General features: G+C 45.6%; 2 protein-coding genes across 10 annotated transcripts in view; both read right to left on the bottom strand.

The window, feature by feature from the left end:
* The window catches only part of RADIL (Rap associating with DIL domain), a 69,035-nt gene that overhangs the window by 33,239 nt on the left and 12,153 nt on the right, over positions 1-23,643 (bottom strand). The gene's annotated exons all lie outside the window — the stretch shown is intronic.
* Positions 17,104-19,395, bottom strand: PAPOLB (poly(A) polymerase beta). The gene has a single exon (XM_037813953.1). The coding sequence runs from the start codon at positions 19,393-19,395 to the stop codon at positions 17,482-17,484; it is 1,914 nt and encodes a 637-aa protein (XP_037669881.1). The 3' UTR covers positions 17,104-17,481.

Below are 23,643 nucleotides of genomic sequence, written 5' to 3'. Positions count from 1 at the left end.
AAACTGTTGACCAAATTAAAAAGTCTCTAGACACTCATAATACAAGATTAGAGGAAGCTGAACAATGACTCAGTGTCCTAGAGGTCCACAGAACAGAAAATGAAAGAACAAAAGAAAGAATGGAGAAAAAAATTGAAAAAATCGAAAAGGATCTCAGGGATATGATAGATAAAATAAAACGTCCAAATTTAAGACTCATTGGTGTCTCAGAAGGGGAAGAAAAGGGTAAAGGTCTAGAAAGAGTATTCAAGGAAATTGTTGGGGAAAACTTCCCCAACCTTCTACACAATATAAATACACAAAGCATAAATGCCCAGCAAACTCCAAATAGAATAAATCCAAATAAACCCACTCCAAGTCATATTCTGATCAGACTCTCAAATACTGAAGAGAAGGAGCAAGTTCTGAAAGCAGCAAGAGAAAAGCAATTCACCACATACAAAGGAAACAACATAAGACTAAGTTGTGACTACTCAGCGGCCACCATGGAGGCGAGAAGGCAGTGGCATCACATATTTAAAACTCTGAGAGAGAAAAATTTCCAACCAAGAATACTTTATCCAGCAACACTCTCCTTCAAATTTGAGGGAGAGCTTAAATTTTTCACAAACAAATGCTAAGAGACTTTGCCAATAAAAGACCTGCCCTACTTCAGATACTAAAGAGAGCCCTACCAACAGAGAAACAAAGAAAGGAGAAAGAGATATAGAGAATTTTAACAGACATATATAGAACCTTACATCCCAAATCACCAGGACACTCATTTTTCTCTAGTGATCATGGATCTTTCTCCAGAATGGACCATATGCTGGGACATAAAACAAGCCTCAATAAATTAAAAAAAAAATTGAACATATTCAAAGCACAATCTCTGACCACAATGGAATACAAATAGAAGTCAATAATTTTTGAATTGTAGCTCCACTATTTACTTCCTACATGATATAAAATACACAAACTCTAATGACAAATCAGTGGTTTTGAACTCAATGTAAAATATGTAATTTTTGACAAGAACTACATAAAGGTGGGGGAATGGAGGAGTATAGGTACATAGTTTATGTGTCCTATTGAAATTAAGTTGGTATCAAAGAAAAACAAGATTGTTATGGATTTAAGAGTTTAATTTTAAGCCCCACAGTAAACACAAAGAAATTATCAGAGAATATGACCATAGAGATGAAAAGTAGAGTATGGGTTAAGAGAAATGGGGGAAGGGGCAATGGGGAGTTAAAAAATGAGTGTAGGGTTGCTGTTTGCGGTGAAAGGAAATTTCTAGTAATGGATGGTGGGAAGGTGATAGCATTACAACATTCTAAATGTGATTAATCCCATTAATGGAATGCTAGGGAGGGGGTGGAATGGGAAGATTTAGGCTATATATATGTTTCCACAATTGAGGAAAAAAAAAAGAAGAAGACAGTCTAAATAGATGACAGTTGAATGCCAAGGATGACCCTGGATGGGATCTGAGGATGGAGGACAGGTGGCTCAAAGGGACACAGTTGAGACATAAGAAAAAGGAAATATAGAATGTAAGCTTTGTATCATTGTTGAATCTCCTATACTTCTTAGCTGCACTTAATGGGATTGCATAAAAGAAGGTTCTTTGTTCATGGAAAGTGTATATGTGAATTATAGTGCATGTTCAAGGATGTGTGCAGCTAGCTCTCGTATGTTCAGAAGACAGAGCAATAGATGATGGATGATAGATAGGGAGGGAGGGAGGGAGGGAGGGAAAGAAATAGTGGTGTGACAACATGTTAAAGTTAGTGGATCGGGGTATCGGGGGGTGTCAGGTAATGCTGGAGTTCTGTGTATGGGGTTTATATTGTTTTTGCAACTGTTCCTATAACTTTGAATTTCAAAATAAAATGTAAAAAAAAAAAAAAAACTCAATAAACCTGTGAAAACTAAAAAAAAAGTTATCTGCCTACCTAAGGTTCTGTCTGTAGCTACCTGCTTTATTTGCCGAACTATTTTTAACAAGTGAAGTGTCTTTCCCTTATACACTGTGATGCAGGGGAAAGAAAGGAAAGGTCACTATTTACCCCAAGAAAAATGTATTTAATCCTATACTGACCCTGTCCCAAATTGTTAGATTTTGTGTTTAGAACTGGAAGTTCCTTAGCTGACTATGACAGTCACCTTCTGTTGCTGAAGGTGGGAGGCCATGGAGCAGGGCCTGTGATAACTTTGGTTGGCTGAGTCCCAATTTTTCCAAAACAGAGACAAATGGTAATAGTTTGTCCCTGCAGTTGCTATTCTCGGGTTCATATAACCACGTCCCGTTTCTGATACGAAGTGAGGGGTATCCTTCCCAGAGAAAGCTTAAGATTGGAACTGCTGCATTCCCTGTGGAAAAATGGAAATGGTGGAAAGTACTGGAAACAATCGTGGGGCACTGAGTTCAAACTGATAAGGTGAAAATGAAAATGGACTCATAAAACCGGAAATGTCCTGCATATGCCCGAATTGGGCAAGGTGTCAGAGATGGTATTGGAACTCCAGAGCAACTGGTATATGTTTTGTTGAAGTGAAAAATCACAACTCAACCAAAAAGGAAAATGCATCAAACATTTTCAAAAAACAGGATTTCAAAAAGGAAGAGGTTATTTTTTGTTTTATAATGTTTTAAATCCCAAGAAGGGTAGTTTTTGTAAGTTCCAGTTTTTATTCTCTCTCTTAAAATCTTAGTCACTGTTCTAGTTTGCTAATGCTGCTGGAATGCAAAACACCAGAAATGGATTAGTTTTTATAAAAGGGGTTTATCTGGTTACACAGTTACAGTCTTAAGGCCACAAGGTGCCCAAGGTAACACATCAGCAATCGGGTACTGTGCTGGTTTGAATGTATTATGTCCCCCAGAAAAAGCCATATTCTTTGATTTAATCTTGTGTGGGCAGACCTATCAGTGTTAATTAGATTGTAATTCTTTGAGTGTTTCCATGGAGATGCGCCCCACCTAACTGTGGGTGATGACTCTGATTGGATAATTTCCATGGAGGTGTTGGCCCGCCCATTGGGTGGGTCTGAATTAAATTACTGGCACACTATATAAGATCAGACAGAAGGAGCGAGCTGCTGCAGCCAAGAGGGACACTTTGAAGAAAGCACAGGAGCTGCAGATGAGAGACAGTTTGATGACGGCCATTGAAAGCAGATTCTTGCTCCAGAGAAGACAAGAGAAGACAAATATCCCAAGTGCAACTAAGAGTGACATTTTTGAGGAACTGCAGCCTAGAGAGGAACATCCTGGGAGAAAGCCATTTTGAAACCAGAACTTTGGAGCAGATGCCAGCCACGTGCCTTCCCAGCTAACAGAGGTTTTCCGGATGCCATTGGCCATCCTCCAGTAAAGGTACCTGATTGCTGATGTGTTACCTTGGACACTTTATGGCCTTAAGACTATAACTGTGTAACCAAATAACCCCCCTTTTATAAAAACCAATCCATCTCTGCTGTTTTGCATTCCGGCAGCATTAGCAAACCAGAACAGGTACCTTCACTAGAGGATGGCCAGTGGCGTCTGGAAAACCTTTGTTAGCTGGGAAGGCACATGGCTGGCGTCTGCTCCAAGTTCTGGTTTCAAAATGGCTTTCTCCCAGGATGTTCCTCTCCAGGCTGCAGTTCCTCATCAAAATGTCACTCTCAGTTGCTCTTGGGGTATTTTTCCTCTCTTAGCTTCTCTGGAGCGAGAGTCTGCTTTCAATGGCCATCTTCAAACTGTCTCTTATCTGCAGCTACTCTCTCAGCTTCTCTGCGTTCTTCAAAGCGTCCCTCTCAGCTGCACTTCAAAATGTCACTCTCAGCTGCACTGAGGTCCTTCTGTTTGTCAGCTCATTTATATGGCTCCAATGATTTACTTCAGACCCACCCTGAATGGGTGGGGTAACACCTCCATGGAAATTATCCAACACCTCCATGGAAATTATCCAATCAAAGTGATCACCCACAGTTGCGTGGGTCATCTCTCCATGGAAACATCCAATCAAAAGATCACACCCTAATCAAAAAGATGAATCAATCTGCCCCACAAGACTACATCAAAGAATATGGCTTTTTGGGGGGACATAATACATTCAAACCAGCACATTCCACCCCCTGGACCCCAGAAAAACATATTCTTTCCAAATATAAAATACATTAATCTCATCACAATATCACAAAAACTTAAATCACTTCAGTAACAATAGTTAAGTACAAGATCCCATCAAAATCAATTATAGGCGTGGTCAGTCCTAAGGCATAATTTTCCTTTAGCTGTGGATCTGTAAACTTAAAACAACTTATGTGCTTCCGGTATACAAAGGAGGGACATTCAAAGGAGAAACATTCCCATTGCCATAAGAAGAAACAGTAAGGGAAACAGGGTTAACAGGACCAAAATAATTCCTAAAACTCGCAGGACAGACTCCATTAGATTTCAAAGTCTGAGAATCATTTACAGAATGATGTTGCATCCTTGGGGCTTGAGAGAGCGGGAGTCTAACCCTTCCTAAGGGCCTTTGTGGCAGCCCTTTCCTCTCCAAACACTGGGGTGAGTGCTCCAACATATCCACACATTGGGGAGACCACCTTCTCAGCTCCACCCTCCTCAAACATCGGGGCAGCACCCGGATTCCCTTCCATCTCCAGGGCACATGCTCAACCCCTTCAGAACAGTGGGGTGGCAGCCAGGCTCTCCCCAATTCCCTGGGAACGTTCTCCACCCTCTTTGGGACGTGGGGTGGCAAAACTCTTCTGGAGCATCGAGGCGGAAGGCCCACCCTCAACCTCTGGGGCAAACTCACTCTTTCCATGCATGTGGGCCACTCCGCTCTCCCAGCCTAACACCTCTTGACTCCAGACCTCAACCTCCATGGCTCTGTCTTTGAAGAAATTACTCCTTCAATTTGTTCCTTGTCTGTCTCCCCCAGTCCAGACCAGCAGTGGCTCTGTCTATAAAGATCTTGCAAAAATTCTGTTGGCTTCACATGAAGCACACAGGGGTCAAAGCCATCAGACAATAGGACTTTCCACAAATCCTTTCTGCTTAACTCCTTCTCCAATATTGGCTTGCACTGAAATGGCACTGAAATGGCTTGCACTGAAATGGTTACATGTTTGCTTATATTTTCATGTTGGGCTGTAGCTTCTCGGGTTTCACCCCCTGGAAGCCCAGAGTTTTTCAGGCCATCAATTCCTGGTTTCTTTGAAATCAAGAGTTCATTTCTCAGCTTATCCCCGTCCTCTTGCATTTTACTATAAGCTGCAACTAAAAGCCAGGCTACTTCTTCTACATTTTGCTTGGAGAGCTCATCAACTAAATATTCCAAGTCATCACTTTCAAATTCTGCCTTCCATCCAACACCAGGACTCAATTTTGCCAAATTCTCTGCCACTTTAAAACGAGGATCGCCTTTCTTCCAGTTCACAACATCATTCATCATGTCTACTCAAGGCCTCATCAGAAGTATCTTTAGAGTCCATATATCCACAGTCTCTTCAAAGCAGTTTAGGCCTTCCTATCAAGCTCCTCACAGTTCTTCCAGATCTTCCCCTTATCCATTTAAAAAGCTGTTCCAACATGTTTGGTATTTGCAGACACAGCAGCACCAGCACCCCACTTCTCTGGTACCAAAATCTGTTCCAGTTTGCTAATGCTGCCAGCACACAAAACACCAGAAATAGATCGGCTTTTATAAAGGGGGTTCATTTAGTTACACAGTTACAGTTTTAAGGCCATAAACTATCCAAGATAAAGCATCAACAATCTGGTACCTTCACTGGAGGATGGCCAATGGCGTCCGGAAAAACCTCTGTTAGCTGGGAAGGCACGTGGCTGGCATCTGCTCCAAGTTCTGGTTTCAAAATGGCTTTCTCCCAGGACGTTCCTCTCTAGGCTGCAGCTCCTCAAAAATGTCACTCTTAGTTGCTCTTGGGATGTTTGTCCTCTCTCAGCTTCTCCAGAGCAAGAGTCTGCTTTCAACGGCTGTCTTCAAGCTGTCTCTCATCTGCAGCTCCTGTGTTTTCTTCAAAGTGTCCCTCTTGGCTGTAACTCCTCTTCAGAATGTCACTCACAGCTGCACTGAGTTCCCTTCTGTTTGTCAGCTCATTTATATGGCCCCAGTGATTTAATTTAGACCCACCCTGAATGGGTGGGGTAACACCTCCATGGAAATTATCCAATCAGAGTCATCACCCACAGTTGCGTGGGGCACAGCTCCATGGAAACACTCCAAGAATTACAATCTAATTCACACTGATACATCTGCCCACACAAGATTACATCCAAGATAATGGCGTTTTGGGGGACACAATACATTCAAACCAGCACAGTTACCCTATATTTTAAACATCTTGGTGCATTTTAAAAATCCTAATTGGTGATTAGAAATTCTTGACAATAGGACTCTATTTTGGATTCTATACTTAAAAGGTAGTATCAGCATCTCACTTTTGGGGATCTTAGCTCTAATACACTATGATAAGCATGTTATGCATATTTATCTGAGGAGGAAGCTGATGTTTTGCAAAGCAATCTCTTTTTTTGTTTGTTTGTTTAATCCCACCTGTGTGGAATGTGGCTGGTGAAAAATAATAGCTGTAATTAAAAACACATGCATAGAAAATGATTAAATCCTCCAAGAAGGTTTACAAAAGGGGAAAGGCTGTACTTCTTAGGGAAAAAAAAAATTCAAGGATAAAACCCTCAAATATTTTACTCTTCATCCTGTCTTCCCATTGGGACTATCATGGCCATATTCTAGACTACAGTAAGTTTTAAACTGGCCATATTTTCGTTTCGGTAAGTTGATAGGTAAAAGACTATAAATTATGTATATGTTAAGAGAACTTTAAGGAGGGATCTACACTCAAAGTTGTTTTTGTATATTTAAATGCTTAGCTTTATTTTTTGTCAAGTGCTGCATACTCCCATATTTGTGTATAATCTTATTGATCAGATGTTTAAAATTATTTCAAATACAATATTAAAATAATATTATAAAAGTAAAAAAAAAAAAAAAAACAAAAAGAAACGCAGCACAAGACTCCTACACGGAAACCTTCAAAACATTAAGGACGCTCTAAGCCAGTCCGTGTCCACAAACTGAAAGAAAACTATGAAGATGGCCATTCTCAAAAAATAAAAAATAAAACTAATGAGGCCAGAGGAGGAGAGAAGGAGGTGAGGCAGGGAAGCCGTGTCCTCTGCGCCGGCCTTGACCCCTCCCGGTGCCGTCTCCGTCCCTGCCAGGCGGCTCTGGGCCAAGAGGGGCGACGAGCTCAGCTCAGCAGGGAAGGCTCTCGGGGCGGCTGCCACCCGCACCCCAGCTCTGCCCGGGCCCAGCCCTCCACCCCCGGCCCCCTGCCCTCGCTGCCTTCTCCTGACCCCCCTGCAGAGGCCTGGCGGCCCCAACCTCAGTCCCAGGGGTCCTCTCACCTCTGGTGTCCAAGCAGAAAGGAGAAGCCCTGCCTACTTGGTGCGGGGCAGCTGCCCGTTCTCTCCAGCACCAGACAGCTCCCCCGGCCCTCCTGGGGTCTCGGTTGGCAAGCATCAAAGCCCCCCTCATCAAAGCCCCCCTCCTCGATGTCTGTCCCTTACCACAAGTGAGAAGTTCCCCACCCCACGGCCCTGAGGCAGCGGTGGTGTCGGCCTCCCCTGGCCCCAAGCCCGCTCAGGGCCCCTCCTCCCCAGTTCCTCGCGCCCACGTCTCCCACCCAAGGTCTCTTCAGGGGGCACGAAGCCCAAACACGCCCCTGCCCTGCAGCCTCCCGGGTGTGCATGGGCACGATTCCATAAACCCGAGGGCTCATCAACGTACATTTTTACCCCCATGATCACTAGTGAGCAGGGTAATGTTTGGAAACATCCCAATAAACTTCCTTTCTCAATAATATATATATATATATGTATACATATGTAAAAAAATGCTACAACAGGGATGAACCTCAAAAACATTGTGTAAGTGAAAAAGTCAGGTGCAAAATCATTATTGTAGGATTGCGTTTACATGAAACGTCCAAAAAGGCAGGTTTACAGTCAGAAAGCTGATCAGGGGCTGCTGGGGCTGGTGGTGGGAACTTGCAGAGGCACAATGAATCTTTCTGATGATGGAAATGTCCTGCGACTGGACTGGGGTGACGGCTGCACAACTCTGTAAATTTCCTTTAAAAAAAATCTCTGAATTATATACTTAAAAAGGCAAGTCTTATGGTATGTAAATTACACTTCAGCAAAACTGCTTGAAGAACAGACATATTTCCTAAGTCCCAGAGCCCCTGGTAATTGGAGGGGAAACAACATAAGCACTGGAGCAGGGCAGGCCCACAGGGGAGCAGTCTCCAGTGAGTCTCCTTGGGTGGGAGACGTGGGCGCGAGGAGCTGGGAGGGGGGCCCTGAGCGGGCTTGGGGCCAGGGGAGGCCGACACCACTGCTGCCTCAGGGCTGGTGGGGTGGGGACACAGCTCCCGGGCCTTCTCATCCGTCATCAGACCCCCTGCTTGGCTTCATTTCTCTGTCACTCCTTTTCTCCCTTCCATTCTCCAAAGCTCCCTCGGAGGTGCAGGCTTGGGGACCGCTAAGGCAAGCCACAGCTCTGGCCCACCCACGCTGGCAAATCGAAAGGGCACCCTCCCCCTATTAGGCGGAAATCACAGAAGAGAAAGTGAAGCAGAAGTAAACTTGCCTCCCACCTCCCACCTCAGGGGACCTGGGGAAAGTTGCCTTGGCACAAATCAAATGGGGGTCCAGGGGAGGAAAGAGCTCCTCAAGAAACTATAACCGGATTTCTATAACCGGTTTCCGGTGGCCCAAGAAACCTCAAGTTGCAGCTTCAGTTTGAAAGCCTTGAATTTTTCAAGGAAAGCTAGCAGGGCCAGAGCTAAGGGTAACTGAGCAGCTCACAAGGAAACGAGGCACCCTGAGTAAGAACCAGCGGAAACAACAGAAGGCAGGAAGCACAGCCTCAGATACTGCAATTCCTAGACACAGGTTATAAAACTACACTTTTTGTTTTGTTTTTTAAATTCCACAAACTACATGATTTTATTTAAAAAATTCAACCCATTGCTTACTATTGCCCATGTCCATTTATGTATTCCTCAGTTACAGCTCCTGTTTTTCAAAATAAACATCCAGGAAAATGTACTTAAAGCAAAGTATTGTTACTAAATATCCCATGGATATAAACTGCTAATAGTATGGGAAAAGGGCAAAGTATAAGACAATACAAAAGTATCACAGACAATAGCTTATCGATATAATCTTTCATCAGTGGGATTTTCTCACATAGTAACCGTTACTTGTGATATGATTTCATTTACAAAACTATTATTCTTTGCTGTCACCTCGGCTTTCAGCTGTTTTAACGTCTCTGTGATGTTTTCCTCTAACATTCCAGTAAAGGCCACTTGCTTCACCTTAGAGAAATTCCCGAATAATTTTTTCACCTTGCTTTCTTTCTGGATAGCATCTCTTTGCTGCTGGGTCTGTTTCATCACATTCTTGAGATTTTCCAATACTCTGAAACTCCTCCGGTTCCAGGGCTGTTTGCTCAGCACAGTCTACTACCCTCCGGGGAGGTGAGCAAGCTCTGCAACGTGCATCTGAAAGCCTGGCTCACGGATACCTGTCTTCACCTGGTAAAGCACAGTTAGGGCCCCTTCAGTGGTTAGTGCTGTGACAGGCAGATACTAACAGGTGGCATCTGAGTGACCAAGGCAGAAAGGTCAGGCAAATGGGCTCCCTCTCTCTTCACCACTCGCATCCCACCTCCCAAGAACTCGTCCCTCCCCCAGTGAACGAAGTCCCTACAATAAAGTCTGATGCCACCTCAAAACACAAACGAACAACTCCGTGCTTAGAGGGTCGCCACCTTCCTGTGTACAGTGAGGACGTGGCTGGGGCTGTGGAACCGTGGCCCATGGCATTCTTTGAGGTTTGCTCTCCAACTATTTGTTGAGTTGTGCTTTGAAGGTTATCACTGTTCTGTGAGTGTGTTGGATTTCACAGTGAAAAATGCATTTAAAAATTATACCTCAATAAAGCTGTTTTTTAAAAAAACTACATGTACACTGAAAAATGGAGGAGAATGGCAACACCATTTGTCACAGAGTGAAATATGAAACAACTGAAGCATGCCTCCCCAGTGGAGCGGATGTAATGTTATATCCAATAGCGTGCTTCCATCCGGCCATGCAAGTGCACGAGGTACACAAGCAACAACACGAACGAATCTCACGAGTACGCTGAGAGGCAGGAGAAAGGAGAAAGACGACGTACCATTTGATTAGGGCACACGAACTTCAAAATCAGGCAGAACTGAGCTCTGTTGTTTAGGATGCATCCATACACAGTGAAAGCAGGAAGAGAAGCAAGGAATTATCATCACAAGGTCAGGGTATGGGTTTATCTCTGGAAGGAGACAGGGGTGCCTGGAGGGGGCACGTGGAAGCTGTGTTCCACTTCTCGACTCACTGGAGGTTGCTCATCCGTTAAACTGTCCACTGTTTTATGCACTTTTTTTGTAAAGGGGAAAAAAGGAAGGAAAAGGTTCATGGTGGTCTAATGGGAGCTGGGATCCTTGCTTTTTATTTTTACATGGTTCCAATTCCTGAAGATCGACACGTCCTATTTAGACAATCAGGAGGAAACACAGCGAAGGTTTGTGCATGGTGTGGGGGAGCAGACCTTCCCAGGCTCCCGGGGTTGTGGACTCTGTTCCCCAGCACTCAAACGTCTGAGGCCTCTCCCCCACGCCTGGACAGCCAAACCCTGCGAGAAAGCTGTCTGTCCGCAAGCATCCCACCTTCCCACCACCTACCCAACAGTCCACGTAACGGGGCAAGGCTGCAGCCACTATGGACACGAAAGCTTCTACCGAGCAGCTTCAAGACAATTACAGACAGAGGTGAGCAGTCGCCCCTCTCCCACCCGGAAATAACAGCCATCCTGACTTGGGGGCATAATTCCCAGGTAAATATTTACATTTTTACCATATACGGAATATCATTAAAATAGGGATATATCCACACCTTACAGATCTCTGAAAAACACATGCTTCACTTTACTTCTTTTCAACCTCTGATTTAATGGTTCCTGTCACACCTGTTCTTTCCCCACTTGCCTTTCGGACAGCTTCACGTTGGGGAATCCATCCATCTGCTCTGTGTGGCGCGGGTCTGTTCCTTTTCATCGCTGCATGGTACTCCATGAAATGTGTCACATGTGCCCATTTTCCTGGGGAGAGAGGAGGGGGCCAGCCTCCCACGAGGCCCCTAATGACCCCTGTCCCCAGGAGCACACCCCTACGCAGTCTCCCCCCACAATGGGCAGAGCTGTGTCGCAAGGACTCTGCAGAAAGGGGGTGTGCGGCTGCCAAGTCGGGTCACAAACGGCCCGTGCCGTGCCTCGCTCCCCGGATCACCTTCCGGGGCACCCTCCAGGCAGCCCGAGGGGAGGCCCCTGCCAACCCCCAGCAGTGACCTGCCAGCCTGTGGGCCTAATGTTGAGTCACCCTGGCCTCCCAGGGAGCCAGCAGGCTCAGGATCAGACATGACTGTTTAACATACATTTCTGGCTGGGGTGTGGTTTTCACACCCACATTCATAATCAATTTGATGATTTTCCTTTATCTTACTTCTCTTGTCTGGTTTAGGTATCAAGGTTATATCAGCTTCACAAAATGTTTCTTTTTCTGTTATCTAAATAGTCTGGTGTGTAAGACTGAAATAACCCATCCTTCAATATTGGAAAGAACCGGCCTATGAAAAAACCATGGGTCTTGTGTTTTTGCTCTGATTTGTTTTGGTTTGGGTGGGTAGATATTCAAGCCACTCAACTTCTCTCGAGGTTATACATCTATTCAGGTTTTCTATTTTCCTGAGCGCATTTTGGTAGGTTCTATTTCTCTAGGAGATTGCCCATTTCGTCTAAGTTTTCAAATTTACTGACAGAAAGCCACTTGTAAGATTCTCTTTTTTACATCTCTATCTGCAGTCACATCCCCTTTTTAATTCCTAAGATAGTTTATCTGCACTTTCTTTATTTCTCATCAGTTTTTCTAGTTTTGACTATCTTATTAGTCTTTTCACAGAACCTATTTCTATGGAAATGTGACCCTGCCTATTCAAGATGAGTCTCGATTAGTGTACTGGAGTCCTTAAGAGAGCTCAGGGGCCAACACAGACCCAGACGCTGGGAGATGCAGACAGAAGGACGTTTGGAGATGCTAAGAGTGAAGCCCAGAGCTTGCCTCAGAGAAGCTAAGTGAGAACCCACAGATGCTTACAAATGCCATGGGAGATACAAGCAAGGATGCACAGGAGCTGAGAGAGAGAAGCTAAGACAGAAGCCCAGAGACATTTTGGAGAAAGCCACGGAAACCAGAAGCTAAACCCAGGAGAGGCCCAGCAGACTCCGGCCATGTGCCTTCCCATGTGACAGAGAAACCCCAGATGCCATCAGCCTTTCTTCAGAGAAGGTATCATCCTGTTGATGCCTTAATTGGGACATTTTCATGGCCTTAGAACTATAAATTTATGATCTAATAAACTCCCATTGTAAAAGCCAGTCCATTGCTGGTATTTTGCATTCTGGCAGCTTTGGCAAACTGGAACAGATATCATTTTGGTATTGTTCTCTAAATTAATATTTCACACATACGAAAGCTCAGACTAATAATAAAGTGAATACCATCTCACCTACCAGCCGACCAAAACGAAAGCAGCTCCATTCTCACTGTCCCCTCCGACGGCACCCTCCTGCCTTCTCCCTACCTCTCGCCCACCAAAAGGAACGACTACCCTGACTTCTGTGTTTAACATTCCCATTTCTTATTTAGAGTTTTATCACACATTTCGGTAACCCTAAATTACGCTTCTCTGCTTTGCTTGTTTTAAGCCTATGAATCGCAGTCCGGCACGCTCTATGTATTTTTCTGCAGTTTGCTTTTCCTTCAACATTGAGATTCACCACGTTGAAGCACGTGGCACCACGTCATTTAGTTTCACATGTTACAGCAACGTCTGCAAGGCCACCCCACTACCTCTCCCTCCTGCCACGATGGGTTCATGGCTGGCTTCGAGCTTTAGGCTGTTACCAAATGCTGCTATGAACACTCCACGGCAGGTCTCCTGGTTACCCATGGGATGGAGTCACCAGGAAACTGCTTCCCAACTCTTCTGACACCCTGGCACATGCAGGAAGTGACAGTGACGTGGCCCACTGGAGGAGCGTTAGAGGCACGCAGAGTCCTGGACAAGGCTGCAGGCCCCGAGACCCTAGCTGCCCCGAGGGCACAGGGGGTCAATAAGGGGACGCCTCCCTGAACCCCCATCACAACAGCAGAGCAGAATAATTGCATCACAGGGTATCTGTCAGACACGGCCCAAGTGACCACCAAAGCGGTCTAAACAGCGGGCATGCTCATCGGCACCGGGCCGGGCGCTCGCTGCCCCTACCCTCGCCAAGCCTGGAGTCGTTGGACTTCACTCTTTGTGGGGGGAAAAAAAAAAGTCTCGCTGTGGTCTTAATTTGCATTTTCCTTGCTACTAACAAAACTGAGCATTCTTTCAAGTTGATTGGTCATTCCTATTTTTTCTTCTGTGAAATGCCCATGAGTTTCTTTTGCCCATTTTTTACTGAGCTGTTAGATCTTTTTCAACACATTTTTTTCTTACATCCTTAACATATTCTGGATAGTAATCCTGTATCAGTTTTTCGCATGGAAAATATTCTCCTCCCCCTACATGGCCTGTTTTCACTTCATACTAAATGTGACGTACAGAATCTTTAATTGTATCAACCTCTTTCTTTGTGGTTGGAGCTTTTGTTGATTTCTACCTTACTGTTCTGGTCAGAGAGCGTGCTCCATGACGCAGATACCCTGAAACATGTTGAGGCTGACTTCATGATGCAGTGTGTGGTTAGTTTAGGCCCATGCCTGTTTGTTTTCTAGGCTGCTTAAGCAAATACCAGGAAACTGGTCAGGTTAAGCAATGGGAATTGATTCGCTCACAGTTCTGAGGCCGAGAAAATGTCCAAATCAAGGCATCACCAAGGTGATGCTTTCCCCCCAAGACCGTGGTGTTCCGGGGCTGGCTCCCCTGTCCCACGGCAACGCACAGGGGCGGCACCTCCAAGGCGCTCCCTTCTCTCCGGGTTCCGCTGACCTCGGCTTCCAGCTGCCTTCTCCGAGGATCTCTCTCTCTGCCTGTCTGAATTTCATTCTCTTATAAAGGACTTAAGTCACCTCATCAAAACGTCCTACTTAAAATGGGGTCACACCATTGCAATCGATTAAATTTAACAATGTTTTTCTGGGGTACACAGAGCTTCAAACCACCACCACGCCCAACGCTGACTTAAGAATAACACGCTGCTCGGTGGCTGGACAGAGAGTTCTATGATGTGGATGACAGCTGGGGGGCGGGTGGGGTGGGTGACAGATCCGGCCCCGGCCACCTGGTCACTTTCACCCCACAGAAGCAGAGTGAGTAGCTACGACAAAGACCCTATGGCTCCCAAAGCTGAAAATGTTTACTACCCGGCCCTTCCCAGAAAAAGCTCGCCAAACCCTGCCCGAGCTCATGAGCTCTGCGCAAAAACTTCTGCTTCCCTCCTATTTTTTGTCTGTTTGACATCAGCTAATAAAAGAGCAGTTTTAAAGCCCATGATAATGACAAACTTGGCATTGCTGTTCATCTTTGCTCTATTTGTTATTGTATGTTGAAGCTGTTAGGTGCAAACAAGTTTTAAACTGCTCTATTTTCCTGGTGCATTATTTCTTCTCTCTTAAATGCAGTAATTATTTTCACCCCTAGTAATTATTTCTGTTTTGAAACCTTTGTTTGATATTGTTACCATGTCAGCTTTCTTTTCCTTAGCGTATCTTTTTCCACTCTTTTATGTCCTTGCATGTTGGGTGTGCCTCTTGTAAACAAAACAGCACACAGCTGGACTTTGTTTTTCCATGGACTCTGACGAGCTCTGTCTTTCATTCGGGAAGTGTGGTCCATTTATAGTGGCGACAGATGTATTTGGTTTCATTTCTATCTTCTTAGATTGTACTTTCTTTGTACTCTATTATTTTTCTATGCTTTGTACCCTTTCCTTTCTGCCTTCTTTTGGATTAATACTTTCTAATTCTACTTTTACCTTTAATGATGTGCAGTTAGCACATTTTAGGGTTTTGCCCTAACATTATAAAAACACGCACTGTAAATTTAATAAGATCAAAAAGTTCATAGGTACCTCTACCTTCCTCCCCAACTATGTAAGAACATGTGAACTCTTCTCAATCTCCTTCCAATCTAAACGTCTTTATTGTCCAGTACTTTGCTTTCACTTGTTTGCTTGCTGTTTGTTTTTATAGCATTTTTAATGGAGAAATACATTATCTGTTTGTGAAATTGCACTTGAAAAGTACAAGTAAAGATACTATAAAACAAACTCTAGTCATGAGAATTACGTACATCATATTAAAAAATGAAGTCTGATATTCAGGTAATGAAAACTAGAATTAAAAAGTTCCAACTTTCCAGTTTGGTAAAGTGGTGCAGTTACATGAAACATTTAATATTTTTTTCCCCAATGTGTAAACAAAATGGGCAATTCCGTTCTAACACCATAGCCACTCAAAATACACAGACACCTTACACGTTTTATCTGATCTTATGATCGTGGTGGAACAAGGTGACTGCACAGGGTGAGGACCTGGGAAACAAATATTGTATACCAGACATCAGAAAGTCGTGCTGAAAAGAGAGTCTCAATTACAGCAGAGACTAAAAGGGGAAAGACTACATTCCAACCTTGGAAAACTGATCCAGAAGGAAAGGGGAAGAGTTTAAGTAATTACAATTTAACGTGAAAAATGCACACGTGGAAGAAAGGAGCACCATGGGGAAAGGGGTCAGAACCAGGCTAACTGGAAAACTCCTTCAGGGTTGCTGTCCAGGTTCAGAAAGACCCAGGTTTCATTCACCTGTATCTGGTACGCCTCACGCTTCTGCTGCTCAATTATGAGGGATCTTTTCATTTATTTATTTAAAAGAAATTCCTGACCTTTTGATAGGATAAAACAAAGGAGTTTTATCTTTGACCAGATGTCCAGTGCTTGCCAAAAATTATTTTTTTGTGTGTTTCTCTCTGTAAGATTTACTGATGAATTTTAGTAACCATTTACAAATAAAAGTTGGTCTAAAATTCTGGGGAAAAAATGACGTTTTGCCTATATGTTTAAAATGGGAAATTAATCTTACTATGAGCAGATGTTCTGTGGGGAATACAAAACTTCTCACAAGTAGAGATCAAACAGCTATCCCAGACTGAGATGTTTCATGGGCACTACTTTTAGTAAAGTCTTAGCCATGGAACCAGTTTAGGGTTTTGTGCATGTAGCCACAGGAATGCTGGTTTCACATCATGGTTAAGAAGATACTAGCATTCCGGTTTGTTTGTTTTTCTTTAAACAAAACAAAACAAAACATACAAGCACATCTTGTACATACAAGCAAACAGAGAAAGGGGAGGCAACACGCTTTTCTGTTTTGGGACAAATGATTAAGGAGAGAAGAATGTAGAGCTTTGTTAGCTCAAAGAAAACATGTGTGGTGTGATCGCTGATTGTACGCACTCTAAAAAAATTCTGTAAGTAAAACCAGTATATCAGTTCTGAATCATGTTCCATCAAGACCAGAGACTTACTAATTAATCTTCTTTCAGTGTCAAATGTATACCCAAGAGTTGGCATTTCATTTAAAGGCTTACAGGTACCTCCTAGGGCCTGAACTAGATGTACTTTTAAGTGTCCTCTGATTTGAAGATTAAAGGTAAAGAAAACACTTCAGAAAAAAATTAAAATCCATTAAGCTGAACAACCTTTCTACTCTCTAGCAAAAATATACATAAAAGCACATCATCAGCATGAGGCCATCTTATACCAGGCTGTATTGCAAATTTTCCCAACAATGTCTCAAAAATCAATCCAGTCCCAGTGTCAGGCAGGGGAACAAACAGAACTAGAGGGCTTTTTCCCCTCTCTAATTTGTAAGGGCAGCAGTCCCTTCAGACTGATAGCTGAACTCCCTGACACGTTAATGACAGGACTTCCGCTCTCAAGATCAGCCCAGTAAGGGATGTTACCAAATGAACCTACAGCTGCTTTGGATCAGGTCTAGCCTGGTGCCCTCCACGCTCTGCTCTTAGCCTCCGAGGAATACAGGCTGAGTTGGCAGCTATTGTGTACGGACCCTTGAAGTGGTTGTTACCAGTTCAATCTCAGTTTTACTGAATTCTTGATAACAGGAATAGGATTTGCAGGGAGAGCAGGGAGGGATAGAGCAAAAGTCCAGCCTGGATGTTTCCGTTGAGGCCAACAGAGAAGCCGCAGTCTGAATCGTCACTAACTGAGTTGTACACGTCTCTTTGCCGAGTGGTTCCTCTTCTAATTTGGTTTCCTTGGTCCCTTCCTCTTTAGGAGGTGAGAATGTCCTCTAGACTCCCACTAGAGGTTTCGGTATTATCGCTGCGTTTCCTGAAGGCCTGGGTGGATGGTTCACCAGATGTGTGGAAGAAATGACTCTGGCGACCATGGGCACTGGCGATGGCGAAATGGCCAGCCGTGCAGCAGTCTGAGGGACGCTTTCGCTAAATGCAACCCCCGAGCTTTCGCAGGAATTTACTTGTGGCACAGAAGCTTCCGTGGCCTGGGTGCTGGTCACAGGTGCTGCCAGCACGGCTGGGGCAGGACTGTTTCTGCCCTGCGAGCCGCCCGCCAATGGACTGGTCTTCACAGCGCTGGGAGGAGGCTTGAGCATGCCGTGATCGCCGTCCACAGTCACGTCGGGGCCGTTGTCGTTCAAAGCTGTCAATCTGACACCTTCTGCTTTCTTTTTCTGAAGCACATGATTAGGCAGTAGTTGATGAAGCTCCTTTCTTCTTAAATGCATGGCAGCAATTTTCATATCCATTTCAAACATCTTGCTGTTTATTGCTTGCCTATAGACCGTATCTGTGAAAGACTGAATATCATAGGTGAGATCGATACTAAGGATTTCAGAGTTTTCTGGTTTCTTTAACACTAACCCAATCACCCACATGGTACGAAATTCCTCCTTGTCAGGATTTTCTTTGGGTGCTGGAAATGACTGGGGATTCACATGTGCCAGCGTAATAAATTCATTCTTCTCCAGGCTTCCAACCAGGATTCGGATTTTTGATTCTACCAAGCCTACCCATTCGAGATGTTGTTTTTCGGTCGGTGAACTTGCTAGAAGTACAATATAATGCTTGTACTTTTGAAAGAAGTTGGGAGCCTCAAAAAGCTTGGACCACTCTGCCCTGCTCAGCAAAATCTCATGTGTGAGAGCAAGGCCTTGTTTAAATTCCTCAATCATGACCATCCGCGTGGAAACGGACACATTATACGTGGAGTTCTGCTGTGGGTAGGCCGGCGTAATTATAGGCATAAGATGATACCTATCACTGGGATTTACCCTTGGGTCCCACATGGGCAGATTAAAATTCCGTTCTTCCGGCTCTTTCAACAGTACTGGATTGGGCCATTCCCATTCAGAAAACACCAAAAAAAACTTCCGGACAAGAGTGGATGCTACTGCATTTGGATAAAGCTGGCAAGTTCTTGCTACTAGCATAGCCCAGGAAACACCTCCGAGGAAGCCTAATATATTGGAATAGATGCTGCGGCATTTGGCCCACAGTTTGACAGCTCTCAGAGTCAACCTGAAGTTGTCAATGTTCGGAACTAGATGTAAAATTTCATCAGTCACCCGGCAACCATTAAGACTTCTGATGCACCTAATATCTAAATTTTTAAGCAGACTGTCATCTCGCAGGTCTAAATCTTCTGGAATAGTCTGTAGTGCCAACCTTGCAAACAAAATATCGATCTCTATCCCATTAAAACACAGTTTGATAACTGGTACAAATGCCTCTTCCACCGCCCTTAAATCTTTCACTTCTTCCTGAACTTTCAACTTATCATAGAAGGAGGTGAAAAAGTCGCTTCGGTCAACGTGCCGCGGCGCCACACACAGCGCATCGATGTCGGCGCCTTTCGTGTGTACTCCTAATCTGTAGGACCCGAACGTAAAAATTTTTCCTCCGACATTGTCAACTACAGCCTGTGGAAGACTCCTGCTCTGGCTGATCTCCCGTATCCACTCCTTTACCAGGTTATTTAATTTTTCCAAAATTAAAATCCTGCGCTGCAGTTCCTCTTCCTCTTCAAAGACCCCGAAGGGCTTCAGGGTTTCGATTAATTTCTGGGTCAGGATGCAGTCAGTCTCCTTGGGGGCGGCCAAACTGACGGGAGAGGAGATGCCGTAGCGCTTCTGCGGAGGCTGCGTCTGCGGGGACCCCTGCGGCGGACCGGGAAGCGGCATCATGGCTAGCGCCGGCCCCGCCAGCCCGCGGCGGCCGCCCCGCTCATGATCCGCCGAGGCGGGAGGGCGGGCTCCCGTGGGCCCCGGTCCAAGCCCGCTCCGCACCGCGCCCGCCGCCTCAAGCGCTCCTCCTCCTTCCCCTCTGTCCTAACATGGCGCCCGGGCTCCAGCGCCCCGGCGTTCTAGAACGGGCCACGCCTGCCCCACGGCGCCTGCGCGTGCGCCCGCCCAGCGGCAAAGCCTCACGGGAGAGGTAGTTTTACGGGTCGGGCCGCCGGGCTCCGCCCCCCGTCCTCTCACACTTCCGCTGGCGGCTTCTGACGGTGGGGATGGGTGGGGACGGGCTCACCTGCCAGATCGGACGTTACTTCTGTTTCGTAGATTTACCAGGTCGCCCAAATATTTCTTTGCTCATCATTTCTTCTTACATTTCTTCACATCTCAGCCCCACTACCTTTCTGGGATCATCTTCAGATCTCCTCCTCCTCTCCCCTTGTACTGAGAGTCTCTTGGTGGAAACTTACTCCAGTTTTGCTTTCTTTTGCCCCATTCCAGGACGATGGTTTCAGTGAGGGCTATAACTCTACATGGCAGGTATCTGCATCCCACCCTTTGAAGACAGGGTCCTGCCCTCTTGCGGCTTCTCCTTGCAGAGAAGTCTGCCTTCAGGCTACCTGCTGCTCAGCCGCCCTTTCTCCTCCTCTATAGTTCCACCGCCGTGTCTGGGGTAAACTTCCTTCCCTTTATCCCGCTCAGGTTACGTGAGCTTCATGAGTCTGAAGACTCGTGCCTATTGTTTCACAAACTCTGGAAAATTCTCAGGCATTATCTCTTGGAACGTGTCCTCTCCATCGTTCTCTTGATCTTCTCCATTGAGATATGTGATGCCCTCCTTCTCTTCTCCAGGGCTCTTAACCCTTGTCTTTCTGGGTGATACCAGATGTGCCTCTCAGTTCACTAATTCTTTCTTCAGCTATATTTAGTCTGTTGTTCAACCCATCCACTGAGGTGTCCATGTAAACAGTTATATTTTTCATTATTAGAAGCATAATCTATCTGGGTCTTTTCCAAATCTTCCCTGCCTTTTTGAGTGACATTCTATTCTTTCCTATTTTCCTTCTATCTTTTATTTCTTTGAGCATTGTAAACATGGTTATTAAATATTCTATAACTATTTCAACCCCTAATGTTCTTGAGAATCTAATTCTACAGTTTGCTGTATTCTGACAGCTCATGGAGAGTGGCACTATCTCCAGTGTTGTAACTGTGGGCGCTGAGCTCATTTTGGGTGAGGCTTGGGAAGCCCGTGTTGAGGATGTGTCCTTCCAAAAGGACTTGCCTTCTTTCTATCAGACATCCATGTGCACTGTCAAGTTGATGTCCTGTAAATTTGCTTCTCACCCAGGGATTATCCAAGCCATATAAGCAGGGCAATTTTGAACCCCCAAGCACATGTGAGAGGAGGCGAGGCTTTCAATTCTATGGAAGAAGTTGTTTTGTTTTGCTTCCCCCCCCCCCCCCCAGAGCCCAAGTTGAGGGAGGTAACGTTCCTTGTCAGTCACCTTTTACCACGCGGCAGATTCTGCCTATTCTGTCTCCTCAATGAGTGTGTTGACTTGCGAGGCTGCCAACTCCCTACCTTTTAAGGTTGCAAGACTTTATGTCTCTTTCTTGGGCAGCTTTGTTAAACTTAAATTTCTTCATTATCAAGACTAGCAAATGCCTCCAAAACAACTACAGCTTCAGAATCAGCTCTCATTTCAAGGTCCCTCTTTTTTCTTTTTTCCCCTCGAACCAAATGATTTCCTTTGTTTCCATAAATACTCAGTGAGGCATTTAAAAGAGATTTGCTATATTTCAGGTACTTTATACAGAAGAATTTTCCGGGATAAGTAATCCCCAATTTTGCTAGAAATAAAAGAATCTATTTTCCAATCCATGTAAATGACTTTGCACTCTCAACATTCCAGCAAAACTGCTACCAGTCAGGACTCCAGGACTTCCGTGTTGCTCAATCTGACAGACACGGTGATCTCCATCTTGGCCTCAGGACACCACACTCCGTGTCGTCTTGTACATCTGACTGGCTAGAGCTGCTCACGTTTCCACACTGAGCCCTCAGTTCTCTTCCCTGTGTAGACACTCACGACATGAGTCATCTGACAGTTCCCACAGCTTCACATCTCACCTATTTACAGATGACTTTAACTCTTTATGGTCAGCTCAGACTCTCCTCTAAACTCCAAACCCTTTTTATCTGACTGCCTATTGCACACCTCCACTTGGATATCTGAAACATGACAGTCTAAAGAGAACTCTCTCTCTCCTTCGTAACCCACTTCTCTCTCAGCAGTCCCCTTTTAGTAAAAGGCATCTCCTTCTACCTAACTTCTTCTGCTAGAAACCTGGGAGTTGCTCTGGACACCTCGCTCTTCCCCATCCTCACAGCCAATCTGTTTCCAAATACTGTTGATTCTACCTCCTGAACATATTCAAATCCACCCCCTTCTCTCCACCTACACCTACACAGCCCTGGTCCAAGCCATCATCAATGCCCACCTAGACTTCTAGAATAACCTAACTGATCTCCCATTCCTGACCTTCTCAAAACATTCTCCACCTTGGAGCCAGAGTGGTCTTCTGACCCCTTCAATGGCCCGATCACACTTAGGCTGAAATCCAAAACACTTGGCACAGCCAACAAGACCCAGGCTGATCCCTCCCCGACTCCAGCCTCGCTTCCCACAACTTGCTCCCCATGCTCCAGTCACAATGGCCTTCTTTCAGGGCCTTGAATTTACTCCGTTCTCTCTCAGCCCTGGGTATGTGCACAATGCTGTCCCCGCTGCCCCCAAAGTGCCAACAGCCCAGTGCGCTCCACCCGGCCAGGGCCTGCCATCTCGGAGGTGGACTTCCGTTTCTCCTCCTCACAGAGTTTCCCTATTCCCCTTCTGAATTCGCGGCTGGACTTCGCTCCCACGGCGCACGTCACAGTCTGCGACCGCGGGTCTTAAGAGTGGCTGCCTTGGTGACCTACCAGACTGTCAGCCCCAGGAGAACGTGGCCCACTGTCTTGTCCACTGCTGTATATCTGGCCCCGGCCATGTAACACACAGTAGCCACTCAGTAAATATTTGCTAATGAATGGAGTAACTGAGAAAAAAAAGAAAACTCTTTCTCCTTCAAGTCACTGGCAAATCAGTAGCCAGAAGACACTGAGTTTTGATCAGTGAGGGGCAGTCTCGCACCTGCACTCTGTGATGGCTGAGAAACCATCTGACGGCTCCCCATCTCACAGCTACGCACACGAGATGGCCGCAGAAAGCGTCCATGCTGCGTGACCCCGGCACTCCACCTCACTGTGACACCTCGGATTTGGAAGTCTTTCCAGGGGAGACTTATTGTGGGTCGGGGGCTCAGGCTCAGTGGCTGAGGAGGTGGAAGAGCCATGCAGTGAGGCAGGCCCTTGTCGGGTCGAGGGACTTTAGAGGGGCTGCACCTGGCAGTGCTGGCAATATTAAGTGTACATTTACCCTACAACCCAGCAATCCCGTTCCAGGGCGAATACCCCAGAGAACTCGCCACAGGCCCACAAGAGGCTGGCTGTGCCCTGTGCACCCCAAAAGGAGGCAGATGCAACTTGGAGGCCCGTGACCAGGGAACCAGCCCCAGGAGCCATGTACTCAACAGGAAACCAGGCATTGGTCTGAAGCAAAGAGCCGGATTTACATGTAGCACCACAATTACAGACACAGTATGAGTGAAAAAAGAAACCGTGAGACGTCCCATTTATGTAAATTAAACCTGCGGACAAAGCGACACTGTTCGTGTCTCAAAGATACATAGGTGTCCAGGCATATGGAAGGTGAACCAGAACAGTGTTCACTATATGCTCCAGTGGGTGTCTGAGGGGAGAAGGGAAATGGAAAAAGTAAACAGTGCTACTGACCCACCAGGGCATGTGCCAGGAGGTTTAGAAAGAGCTTGTTTCTGCTGCACCCTCTCCGCTCCCCCTGGTCCCGCAGGGGAGACGCTGGCCTGACCAGGCTTCCGGCTGTGGCCATGGGGCCAGGGAGACTGTCACAACCTGAACTGTGACCTCGTGGGTCTCTACTAGGGAAATGATGTACGTGGCAGACTGGGGATTAGCGATCCCCAAAACGCTCACGACCAGCTCCCGAGGCAGCCATGTGCGGGGAGTGAGGCCGACCGTCTTGCGACGCTTACCAGCCATGAAGGTTTCACCTTCTG

This window comes from Choloepus didactylus, chromosome 21, assembly GCF_015220235.1.
Source record: "Choloepus didactylus isolate mChoDid1 chromosome 21, mChoDid1.pri, whole genome shotgun sequence".
In the NCBI taxonomy this organism is placed as follows: Eukaryota; Metazoa; Chordata; class Mammalia; order Pilosa; family Megalonychidae; genus Choloepus; species Choloepus didactylus.
This window is presented reverse-complemented; position numbering and strand designations above follow the sequence as displayed.

Excerpts from the sequence above, each read along its gene's own strand:
- PAPOLB (XM_037813953.1), bottom strand. The coding sequence starts at position 19,395 with ATGATGCCGCTTCCCGGTCCGCCGCAGGGGTCCCCGCAGACGCAGCCT.